Source organism: Bubalus bubalis, chromosome 3 (assembly GCF_019923935.1).
Source record: "Bubalus bubalis isolate 160015118507 breed Murrah chromosome 3, NDDB_SH_1, whole genome shotgun sequence".
NCBI classification, from domain to species: Eukaryota; Metazoa; Chordata; class Mammalia; order Artiodactyla; family Bovidae; genus Bubalus; species Bubalus bubalis.
The window spans coordinates 37,740,937-37,753,929 of NC_059159.1; the positions used below are offsets into that span (position 1 = coordinate 37,740,937).

The window sequence follows — 12,993 nt, forward strand, 5'->3', positions numbered from 1 at the left end:
GACTGGTTCAATCTCCTTGCTGTTGAAGAACTGCCCAGCTTGGTCCAGGTTGGGAGGTGAAGCCCTGGTCTCGGAATCAGGAGACTAGCAATCTGAGGGTGATGCTGCTACTTGCTTTGAAGGACCTTGGGCAAGATTCATCTTCTCTGAGCCTTGGGTGCTTCGTTTGTAAAATGGAACAGTCATTCCAGGCCTGTGCATTTCTCAGGATGGACCACCTGCTTTGGGGAGGGCTCTGAATGGGGGAAGCAGGGATGGGGACAGGGGTAAGAAAATGAACAGATGCTGGGGCAAGATGGCCAGCACCAAGATGGTCATTCTCCTGGGCTGAAGCAGGACCATTTCACTGAATACCTCCTGATTGGTAGCCCAGCCCAGACCATGACTGAGAAATTATGGGGTCAAGAGAGAAAGGAAAAGAGAAGATAGGGACAAGGGGAGTAAGAGGAGTGATATACTAGGGGGCTGGAGGGATAGGAAAAACTAACAGAAGCAGAGGCACCCTGGATCCCAGATAGGGTTCTAGCCCCAGCTCTGCAATTCACTCCTGTGTGACCAATCAACTACAGCACCTCTCTGAGCCTCAGGTTCCCCTAAGTCATCCAAGATTTTATGAACTCCTTGGTTCCATCCTTCACTTGCCTTTCAAAGCCTGGCTCCATAGGTTCAGTGTCAAGAATGCTTCCTTGAGCTTCCTCTCCTGCCTCCTTCTAAAATTCCACCTCTCCCCTCTGACCCAATAACCCTCAGATTAAGGGTTGACTTCCCCCCACCATGTTTTGACTTACATTGCATTATATATCACAGCACAGAAACCTCAGTTAAATCACCTTTGGTCCCTCCTGTATGCATGTGTGCTAAGTCGCTTCAGTCATGGCTGACTCTGTGCGACCCTATAGACTACAGCCCGCCAGGCTCCTCTGTCAATGCGATTCTCCAGGCAAGAATACTGGAGTGGGTTGCCACGCCCAGGGGATCTTCCCAACCCAGGGATCAAACCCATGTCTTTTATGTCTCCTGCATTGGCAGGCAGGTTCTTTACCACTAGTGCCACCTGGGAAGCCCTTGGTCCTTTCTACCAAGTACATATACATAGTAGCTGCTCAACAAATATTCTGCTCATGATGCTAAATGGTCAAATGGACAGGAAGGGTGGATGCCTGAAAAGATATGCCTGCTTTGCCTGCTGATTAAGCTCCTGGTCAAAACTCCCCTCCATCAAAAGGCTCTGGATTTATCCTCAGCCCCCTCCTTCTTCAACAATTCAACCAAAGGAAGCGACAACTCCGACTGCTGCTCTTCTCCCCTGCCCATTCTCAAAGGCTCCTCCAGTGGTTATCCTACCTTACCAGAAGATTCCAACAACATAGGCCTGGCAGTCCTAGGAGCTGGGACCCCACCACCTGCCCTTAACTACCCACCCTCCTGAATGATCATTCAATGGACAAAGGAAGCTCTGTTGAAGTATCCTAGAGATTTTCTGCCACAGAAAATCCTGCAGAAGTCCCCATGAGCATTCCTGCAGGTCACAGATTTCAGGGGTTGTAGGTGAAGTCCCAAGAAAGACAGATGACTCTTAACAGAAACCCAGGTTCTGGCCCCAAATTGCCATCACTTTGACCCCCCACCACCACTCTCCAAAACACACATAGGTATACACCCAGACCTCAGAGGAACGGAATCTCACCTTGATGCTCCTCCAGTTTCCCCATGGTCTCGATCTGCTCCACCAGGTCATTTGAATTCCACTGGCTCATCCCGATAAGGATGGCATTCTTCCCTTCGGCCACCTCCTCTGTGGAAAGAAGCAGAGAGGGGCATGAACAGGCAAAGCTGTGTAGAGGTAGCCCTAACAGGAGCTTATATCTCAAAGGAGTGTTTATTTCTTCCTATGAGTTGAAGTAGATTTCGACTATTGAAGGTGTCGGTAGTTACAGACAGATATAAGACATGCAGAAATTTTTCATTCCAAGAATTCATTGTTGTATCCTACAGGACCTCCATGTTACAGTAAAAGAAAGTAACAAAGAAACAGTCATGAGAGAGACTGAAAACTCATAGAAGGCTGCATTCCTAGTGCCAGGAGTGGTCTTTCTTGAAAAGTAGCGTGTTTGGGAAGTAAAAGCAAAGCCCTGGAATTTCCCTGGTGGTCCAGGGGTTAAGAATCTGCCTTTCCATGCAGGGGACTCAGGTTTGATCTCTGGTCAGGGAACTAAGATCCCTCATGCTGAGGAGCAACTAAACCCATGCACCAAAACTACGGAGCCCACATGCTCTGGAGCCCGTATGCCACACTAGAGAGAAGACCTGTGCCACAGTGAAGACCCCACGCTGTGGAATGAAAGATCCTACGTGCCACAGGCAAGACCCAATGCAGTCAAAAGTAAATATGTTAATTTCTAAAAAGAAAAGAAGAAGCAAAGCCTCACCACTGGGTAGCAGTTTTTCTTTCAGTGAATTACTTGACTTCTCTGAGCCTCAGTTTTCCCATCAGTAAAATGGGACTGGAAACATCTAATCATAGAGTTGTTATGAGGATTAAAGGAGATAATGAATATAAAGGTCTTGGTGCATAGGGGGCTATTTATACATGGAAGATGTTAAGGACATTTCTTCACACAAGGAGGGAGTTGCCATCAGTATTTGAGCATACCAAGATTTGGCTGGGGTCAGAGCAGCTTTGGAATAACTGAGAAAGCAGACTTCAGCCTCTAAGCCGTGAGCTATATGGAAACTTTAACCCACATCTCAACTTTATGAACCTTTTAATGTTTCCATCCTCCCTCTAGTCTTCCCTTCAATCCTGTCTCTACTCCTGTCCTTTCCTGGTCTGAAAGGACAGGAATTGGTGAATTAGAGGTGAATCAGAGGAATTGGTGAGGTCATATTCCCTAACCACACCGAACACCAGCCCCTGGGTCCTACACCTCAACTACACACATCTGGTGCTGTCCCTCATCTCAAAAAGGGACATTTCCTCAAGGATAAACCACAGGAATGACCCCACCCTCTCTTTAAAGAGTCAAGCCTTCCTGGTAAAGAGCTTTGCGCTTTTTCTCATAGAACAGACATTAAAGGGTACTGAGAAGAATCCTCAAGCTCATCATAACCGAGAAAAAATGGGTCTGATCCGACCCATTTCACTGCCAAAGAACTTCACAGAGCAGATGGAACCAATATGGTGGATCCGAAGCTTGGGGAACTGTCCAGAGTTCTGAATCCATAATCTAGACCCCATTTCAGGCTGGAACACTCCCCCTTCCTGTCTTACTTGACGTGTTTATTTGATCTATTTAATGACATTTATCAAATCTTTACTATGCATTGAGATTGTTATGTGCTTTACAAATATTAATTCATTTCATTCTCATAACAATGCTAAAAAGATAAAATTCTTATTATCTCCATTTTATAGACAAGGAGCATGGAATAGTTCAGTAACTTGCTGAAGATCACTGGCTACAGCCAGGATTTAAACCCAGATATACTATTTCAAGAGTCCTAAAATCCTGCCTTCCTGATGGCTTGCCCTGGACATCCTGTATTGGCAGCCCAAGCGCCACATGCACCCAGACAATTTCCTGAGCCTGGGGTGTTCCATCTGGGCATGGTTTACACCTGTGGGCTGCATTGTGTTCTGGGCAGAACTCTGACTGAGTTTCAGTCCTGAGTTGCTCCAAGTGAACCCGTGCCATTACAGATGGCCCTCAACTGTTCCTGTTTTCTTATCTCTTAAGTGGGAATAACACTCTGGTCCCACAACTCTTTCTAGCAAGCTTTCATGAGAACAAATGACATAGTAAACTTGAAAAGTCTATACAAGTCAAAATGCTGTAAACAAATATCATTAATGCTGGGGAAGTAGGATCACCGGGGGTTTAAGAGTTCTACTCTGGTGTTAGATTGACTCTTTTCAATCCTGGATGCACCATCTGCTAGCAATCTGACCTTGGACAGTAACCTAGGCTTCATGAGCCTCCATTTCCTCATTCATAAAATGATATCAGGGTAATGCCCATGTCATAGGATTGCTGTGAGGACTAAGTGAGATAATGAAGGTAAAGAGTCAGTAAGCATCAGTAGCACACAGTAGGAGCACAGATGTGAATAAAAGCACAGGAAGGTGAGGTACCACCACTCTCACCACCAGAGCATGCAGTGTTCTCCCCTAACACTTAGTTCTGCTGCTGTCTGCCCCTATGTCATTCTGTCCCAGCTCCACAGTGGAGGCATCAGGGTCAGCCTGTAACCCACCTTGAGTGCCTATGTCTCCTGGCTCAGTGACCCAATCACACAGCTGTCTGCTTGTTCATTTAATATTCATCCTACAATGAATGGATTCTTGAGCAGTGCTATATGGCATGTGAGACATGACCTCCATCCTGGAGGAAATCAGTTTAGGTGAAAAAAAAAAAAAAACCACATGGGAAATTGACAGTCAGATGAGCGAGCTGGGGCTCCTGGTCTAGTGCTGGGTATACAGCAGGTGCTCACACATCCTAGCTTCCAGTTCCTCTGCCATGCATGATCCCTGTCTCTGGCTGTCTGTGACGCTATCAGAACCCTGAAAGCTCCCAGCTTCTGAGGCTGAGTGTGCACCATCCTTGGCATCTTTCCCCCTCTTCCTATTTATCTACCTGACCCACCTCCATCTTTCCCTCATGGTCTTCTGTCTGTCTTTCTAGGAAATGCATCTCCTCTCAGACTGTCCGCATGGTCCCCTCTGCTTGATGTCTGGCCCTTTCCCTGATCTCTGTCCCTCTGGGTCCTCACATTTCTCTGTCTCAGGCTCTCTGTCACGTGTGTCCCTCCCTTTAGGCCTCCATCACGATGACTCTTGGCACTTGATCTGTCTTTATCCCAGAACCTCTCTCCTCTCTCTGAGTGGCTGTGTCTCTTTCTTGTCCTCTCTCCCTCTCTGGGCTTCTCTTTCTCTCCCTGCGTGCCTGCCCCTCGGGATCTTTCTGTCTCTGCAGGTCTCTGACCTCACTCTCTCCTTCTGGGTCACTGTCTCTCTTTCAGCTCTCTCCTGTGCTCTCTTGGTGTGTCTGTTTGTATATCTGTGTTCGTGTGTGTGTGTGCACGTGTGTGTATCTGCATGTGGGTGTCCTCTCCCATCCTGACTGAGTCTTGCTCTCTCTCCCTCTCTGCTTTCTCATATTTTCCCTGGCTCCCTTGCACTCTCTGCACACTCCTCCCGCAACCCACCCCTGTCTCTCCAGCTGCTCCCCCAGCTTGCAGACAAGCTTTCTCTCCCTCTCTAGGCCAATCCTCTGCCCCTGCTCTCAATACTCAGCCTTAGATCTTCAGTCTGGCAACAATGGGCTTGTCCCCTGAGTGGAAGCAAGAAACACATACACACACACCAACACACACACCAGCACACACACACACACACACACACACTCACACACACACGGAAAGAGCAGCCAAGAAAGCTCCTTCTAGAGTCATTTAGACAAACCAGGGAGCCTCGTGCCTCAGCCCTGAGCCTCTGCTCTATTTCTCTTCATTGTAGTACAAGCCTCCCAACAGAGGCCATGAGGCCACAAAGGGCTTGTTCAGACAAAACCCTGGTTATTGATTTCGCTTTTCAACTACTGATGACTGCTCCTGGCATGCCAGTTCCCAGCCCTGATGACCTCTTGTGTGGACACGGGTTTTGCATGTACTTCACCCCTAGTGAACCCCAGCTCCTGCCCAGTCTAGGTGCCAGGCTCAGCTCAGCCCCCAGCACCATGACCCTGGCCTTGACCCCAGACTGACTCCTCCCCTGGCCAGAGCCTGGATACAGCAAAAGCTGTAACCCCATGCTGGGGCTTCTGTGTCTGCTGGACCCTCAGGACTTCAGAGTGGGGAATCTCCCTGCCCTGTGCCAGGCAGGCTTCACCTTCAGCTCATGGAGGCCAGGGCTCGGTCACCTCCCACCATCAGCTGGTCCAGTTCCCTCTCTCACTCCTTGCCACAGACCCACATGCCAGTCTTTCCAAGGACCTAGATACGCCCTGCTCTGAGGCCTCTGGGACACACGATCACTAACCTCCCCAGCTGCTGAATGTTTGCCCCATTCCCCCACCTGCAGCCATACCATCATCCTCTCTTCATCACATAGGGGTCCCCACTCAGCCCATTCCCAGAAGCCTTTGGGGCAGCTCCTTGGCATCTACTTCTCTACTTCTACTCCTCCAAAGAAAGGGAGGGTCAGGGGTCAGCGACACACCTGTGCTTTACATCTCTGGGGGCTCCTTTGTCCAGCTTCCAATAGCAACATCCTCCACTCCACCCATGAGACAAACCCTGTACCCTTGCCGTGCTCCAGAGGAGGGACTTGGAGCCCCAAGACTGAAGACATGCCTGAGGTCAGACAGTAGCCAGTCAGTGCCCCAACCCTGGGGAGAACCTGGATGCTCTGAACCCAGACAACCTGTACCACTTTCCTCTGCTCCCAGAGACTCTGAGTTCTGAGTCTCCCTCCTGGAGCAGGAGCAGGGGTGCCCAAGGCCACCCCAGAAACATATCCGGAAGGTACCAGGCCGGTCTGTCCTCACACAGAGCACTAAGCCGGTGCCCCCTGCTCACTCTGGCCGCATCCACCTTCCTACTCACTGCTCCGGGAAAAGCCTTGCACTTCTGCTCCCCCTGGCCAGAACGCTGCCCCAGATCCCCACATGGCTCATTTCTTGTTATTCAGCTCCCAGCTCAAGGCTACATCCTCTGGGGACCTCCTACTCACTCAGTCACTCTATCACAGCCCCATATGTTATATTGGAGGGGGGGGTGGGTGCCTCCATTTTTCTAACAGCATTTGACACTCAATAAACTACTCATATTTAAAATGCACAATTTGAGAATTCCCTGGTGGTCCAGTGGTTAGGACTTGGCATTTTCACTGCCAGGGGCCCAGGTTTAATCCTTGGTCAGGGAACTAAGATCCTGTAAGCGGCACAAGATAACCAAAAAAAAAAAAAAAAAGTACAATTCGATAAGTTTTGACATTTGTGCACACCCAGGAAGCCATCACCCCAGTCAAGATAGTGGGCATATACCGTCACCCTCAGAAGTTTTCTCCTACCCCTTTTGACCCCTCCTCCCCACCCCCAGGAGACCATAGATCTGTTCCTGTTGCTATAGACTTATTTGCATTTTTCTAGAGTTTTCTATAAATAGAACCATAGTATGCACTCTTTCTCGGCCTGACTCTTTTGCCTCCCCATGATTACTTTGAGATTCATCCATATCACTGGGTGTATCAGCTCATTCCTTTCTTATCGCTGATACCAAATACATGGATGTATTGCCATTTGTTTATTTGAATACCCATTGATGTACATTTGGGTTGTTTTTACTTTGAGGCCATCATAAAGCTGCTATGAACATTCAGGGACACATCTTTAGGTGGGCATGTGTTTGCTTTCCTTTTGGCTGAAAACCTAGGGGTGGAAAGGTAGTTAATGATGATCAACTCTTTAGGAAGCTGCAACCTGGTTTCTGAAAGGGCTGTCCCATTGTACATCCCCCCAGCAGAGCCTGAATGTCCCAATTCTCCATATTCTGGTCAGTTGACGTAATTAGCCATTTTAACAGGTATGAGGCAGTATCTCATTGTGGCTTTAGTTTGTATTTTCCTAATAACTAATGACGGTGAACATGTTTTCATTTTTTCACCTTTCGTTTTTCATTCATCTACCTTCTTTGCCGATATGTCTGTTCCTTTGTATTATTTTATTTATGGAACTTATCCATAGAACTCACTTGTGTGTTGTCTTCCCATCCATCATCACTAAACTGTACAGTCCAGGGAACTTCTATGGAGTCTGTGGACTCTGTACTCCCTATGCATAGGGCATGGGTTTGATCGGTTGGGAAACTTATATCCTGTGCGTCATATAGCATGCTGCTGCTGCTGCTGCTGCTGCTGCTGCTGCTGCTACATCGCTTCAGTCGTGTCCGACTCTGTGTGACCCCATAGATGGTAGCCCACCAGGCTCCCCCATCCCTGGGATTCTCCAGGCAAGAATACTGGAGTAGGTTGCCATTTCCTTCTCCAATGCATGAAAGTGAAAAGTGAAAGTGAAGTTGCTCAGTCGTGTCCTACTCTTAGCGACCCCATGGACTGCAGCCTACCAGGCTCCTCCATCCATGGGATTTTCCAGGCAAGAGTACTGGAGTCAGGTGCCATTGCCTGCATGACCAAAATAAATAAATAAATCCATGGGAGCCAGGATGGGGTCTACTTGCCCTGTGTCCCATACAGGGAATACTGCCTGGTACTTGATGGGCAGATGCTCAATAATTACTTGAGAGAGGGAATGAGTGACTCTGAATTCTAGCCCCTGCTCTGCCTGACTCTTTGTGTGACCCTGACCAAGTTTCCCAGTTCTCTGGCCTCAGTTTTCCAGCCTGTAAAATGGAGTGCGGGTGTTGAACTCAAAGATCTTGAGGACCCCCAGCCCTGACATGATCTGGGTTTGAGGCATGTCTCTTCTTGGCCACCATGGGTTTCCCTTCACTCTGCACTCCAACCTTGCCATGGCTCCCCAGCTCTCCTTGGACTCTATCGACAGGATGGGGTATGGAGCCTCTTGTGTCGGGGCACCTGGACCCCATCACCCACCCTGCAGCATCCAGTGAGAGGTACCAGTCACCCTGAGGCCCCACATCTGCTGCCATGGCCCAGGGAGTCGGCATCTTGCCCAGGGGTTGCTATAGACCCAGACAGCTCCATAGTCCTGAGTGACCCTCCTGGTCCCTCCCCTTCCTTACATACACAACCAGAGCCCCCCAGAGCCTAAGAGTCTCTGCTACCAGACCATGATCCATGAGGATCTCCCGTCCCCCCGGTAAACCCTAGTGCTGGACCAATGGGCTGGAGCTTGAGGGAGAAAGGGAGGGAGGAGGGCCCCATCTTCATTAATAAGTCAAAGGAAAAGGCCTGGCCTGGACACTGAGCCCCTGGCTCCAGCCCCTGTCCCACCTTGATGTGTGATCTGGACAGGCCCCTTCCGTGCTCTGGCCTCTATTCCTCACAGTGTGGCTCCACTGCAGGGGGAGGCGGAACCGTGGAGGCAGGAGGATGCAGGTGGGGACCGAGACCACGACCAGGTCAGGTCAGGCCTCAGCCTGGGACTGGGGAAAGAGGCAGGGAGGCGACCCTTCAGAGCATGCCCAGAAAGCCGGACGGACACCCACGGCTGGACCCTCGATGCTGAGAGACCTGCCGGGTTGGCCTGAGTTAGCTCCTGGGAACGGAGGAGGTTGGCTTCACCTCTTACTGCCCCGAGCCAAGGAAACATGCAGAGGCCTTGCCCGGGGACACCTCAGGGAACAGACAGGAGGTGGGGAGTTGGCAACTCAGAACTGAAGAAGGTTCCAGCAGCCTGTGGGCAGACCATGCAACTAAGAGCTATGGATGCTCTGGGAGAGGTGACCTAGGAAGGGGCGAGCGGAGACGTGAGGTTCAGAGTCTGGTAGGCAGTGCTGAGAGGTGGAAGTCAGGGAAAGAGGCAGGAGAGTCTGCAATCCTGGGATAGTGGAGGGACAGAAAGATGGAGGAAGTGAGGACAGTGGGGAGGAGATGAAAAGAAGGTGGGACCACTCGTAAGAGAGGTGTTAGAAATGAGGCCAACTTGAGAACTGCAGACTGAGCAGTGAGATGATGGGAACGGAGGACAGAGTGCTGAGGGTCCGCAGGGGAGGGCAGCAGGAGGGAGACACAGCTGCTCAAAGGGAAGACAGGTGTGCGGGCCGTTGGGATGGAGGTGGAGCTGACCGGCGCCTCCCGCAGACGCATCCCGCCGTGAGCCATCCTCGTCATCTGGGAATGCAGAGCCCTGATGAACTGCAAAAATATTTTAAATGAAAGTGTTCTAAGCGTCAAAATATTGAAGCCGTTGTTGTCACACTGTGGGTTAGTTGCTATGGAGAAAGTCAGCCCCGGCTGCCACTCCAAGCAGACACCAATGGGAGACAGGCAAGAAGCCCGAAATGGGCTGGTGTGGGGCTGGCATCAGGGAGGGGACTTGGCACCCAGAGTCAAAAATGGGAGAGCCTCACTCTGGGACAGCATCCCACCACCAACCCCACTGTGATTCCTCCCCAAATCATCTAAACTGGATATAGTCTCCATTTCTGGAGGCACAGAGCTGATAGGGAAACTGAGGCCCAGAGAGGTGACAGACTTGCCCGACATCACAGAACAAGTCAATGGCATGTTCTGTGATGCCAAGTTCCAACTGTCTGAGACCATGTTCCAACTGTCCTGCTCTGAGCCCAGAGGTCTTCCCAGCACATGCTCCATTTCTCTTTTCAAGACCCCGTTCAGCCAGGCATTTCAAAGCTAGTTCTATCTCAGGAGTAAGTCAATCCCCCAAATACGGTGACTTCCCAGAGGGGAGCTGAGCCGGCCAAGCAAGACGAGGACCCTCCTAGACTGGAGATCCTCCTGGGCTTGTGGGTCTTACCCACCCCTGCACAGTTCAGGAGCACGGCTGGGAGGGTCATCTCTCCTGAAGTCCAGGCAGACTCTGCCTCCCACTGGTCCCCACACCTGCCCTGCCCATCTCCATCTCTGAGACTGTGCTCAGGTCAATCTCTTAGTCTGAAATGCCCACCCCATTTAGTGCCCTCTTCTCCAATCCTTATAAGGCTTTTTTACAAAGAGTTTTGCTGGAGGTAGACCTTTAAAAAAAAAAAAGTCTTAGTTGAATTTGTTACAGTATTGCTTCTGTTTTATGTTTTGGATTTTTTGCCAAGGCATGTGGGATCTTAGTTCCCCGACCAGGGATCCAACCTGCACACCCTGCATTGGAAGGCAAAGTCTTAACCACTGGATCACCAGGAAAGTCCCCTTTATAATGCTTCTTGTTTTTCCATCCTCACTTACATAGTGCCCCTTGCTACATCTGGTGTGCTGGCCAAGCACCCGGCACCGAAATGCAGAGCTGATATATCCTCCCCTCCGTCGTCTCTCCCCTGAACGTCTGCTATGATCTTTCTAACGGGTCTCCATCTCCACCCCAGCTTCCCCTCCCATCTGTAGGCTGATCTTGCATGTTACCTACCAGGTCACATGCAGTCTCATCTCTCCTCTCCCCCAGCACACAGGCTTCCTTCAGTTCCTGGAAGGCCCCATCCTTCCTGCTTCAGCACCATGATACCTGCTATGTCCTCTGCCTAAGGCTCTTTCACTTTTCACCTAGCCAACTCCTACCCTCAGTTCTACAGAGAGGATGTTAAGGACCTCTACCCTAAATTAGATATCCCCATCATCACTCTATTAACATTTGATTCTTCTTATTCAGAGGTATTTTTCCCCATTTGGGGTTTTTGTTAGTATGTATATGTTTATTTGGTTTTTCCAGGTCTTAGTTGCAGCAGGCAAAATCTTCGATCTTTGTTGCAGCATGCAGGATCTTTGGTTGCGGCATGTGGAATCAGGTTCTCTGACCAGGGATCGAACCCAAGCCCCCTGCATTGGGAGCACCAAGTCTGAGCCACTGCACCATCAGGGAAGTCCCTTATTCTCCATTTGTGGTTGTATTTTCCTTCATGTCACTGCTTGATCTTCGCCTCTCCCACTAGACTATAAGCTTGACCAGGGCAGTGACCATGTCTGTTGGTTTCCTGCAGTACCGTGAGCACAGGAAATAGTTGAGCAACTCAGTAAATATCTCAAAGAATGCGTGACAGGGCGCTGAGCCCCAGCCCTGGGGGAATGTACAGACTGGGTGATTATGAAGCAAGGAACTGCAGAGTCTGAGTGGGGAGAGAGATCAACTCCCAGTAGCGCCCTTTCTTGGTGCTTCTAAAAAAGGTCACCCAGCTATTGATGGGAGGATGGGATTCACTCACCTCTAGCATCAAAGAATTCATCATCAGAGCTCTCCACTGAGTCGCTGAGGACATTTTGAAGGTGCCAGGGGGCACCACCGCCTGGGGGAGGGCCACCTGCCAAAGAAAACACACTTGTTAGCCAAGCTTGTGACTGTGTCTTGGCATGAAGGAGGTAGGTGCAGACCACCCCGGACCAAGGTTTGGTCAGCACTCTGCACATCCCTGCCCTCTTGACTTCAAGTGCCCTGCCCCTCACAGAGCCATCCCACTGCTGTGCTTTCATTTAAGCCCCAAACACCTCTCTGAAATGGCTGGGGGGAGCAGGAACAAGGGTGCCCATTTTGCACACACCCAAACCAAGACCAGAGGCAGTTAAGAGACATTGCCAAGTTGACACATGTATCAGGAAGCATCAAGTAAGTTTTGCTGTGTTAATAAAAGATCTTAAAACAATAACAGGGTCTTCCCTAATGGTCCAGTGGTTAAGAATCCACCTTCCAGTGCAGGGGACTCAGGTTGGATCCCTGGTTGGGGAACTAAGATTCCACCTGCCGTGGGGCAGCTAAGCCCACGCACGCGCTACAACTACTAAGCCCAGGAACCCGTGTGCCACAACTAGAGAGAAGCCCTCGCGCTGCAGTGAAAGACCTAGCCAAAAAGAAATGAATGCGTAATTAAATATTAAAACAATAATAGTTCATTTCTCACTCACACACAGGTAGGAAGGGGGCTCTGGCCACGGCAGTCACTCATAGCTGCCACCATATGATGCCAGCATCTCGAAAAGGGACTCCAAGGCTTTCAGAAGCAGGGGAGGAGAGCACAGAAAGTCATGCCCAGTCGTAAACACGTCTTCTCACATGCGACACACTTCTGCGCAGGTGTCATTGGCCAAAGCAAGTCACGTGGCCATGGCCAGCTTCAAGAGGGTGGAGGAGAGGAGAAGCTGACATCCTGATGCGCAGAAGTGATGTCTGCTGCACACGTGTGCAAGCCAGGCTGGGACTGCAGCCTCCCCTGGGGAAAAAAGCCCCAAACTAAGAGAAAGGGGACCGGAGCTTGCGTTCTGCCCTGTCTCTGCTACTTACAACCTAGCGGCCATTCCCACTCCATACTGCAGCCTCAGTTTCTCAGTCTATAAAATATCAACAACAATCAATC

At 50.1% G+C, this 12,993-nt stretch overlaps 1 protein-coding gene and 1 non-coding gene across 2 annotated transcripts in view; one reads left to right on the plus strand and one right to left on the minus strand.

Annotated features, from left to right (window-relative positions):
* PITPNM3 (PITPNM family member 3) overlaps positions 1-12,993 on the minus strand; it is a 92,631-nt gene that overhangs the window by 62,519 nt on the left and 17,119 nt on the right. Inside the window, exons 2-3 of the mRNA XM_045164873.1 lie at positions 11,851-11,946; positions 1,688-1,795 (exon numbers count right to left, since the gene is read on the minus strand). Of these exons, the coding sequence (XP_045020808.1) occupies positions 1,688-1,795; positions 11,851-11,946 (204 nt within the window). The remainder of the gene's footprint in view (positions 1-1,687; positions 1,796-11,850; positions 11,947-12,993) is intronic.
* Positions 6,853-6,925, plus strand: TRNAE-UUC. The gene has a single exon. It is a non-coding gene; the product is annotated as a tRNA-Glu (tRNA).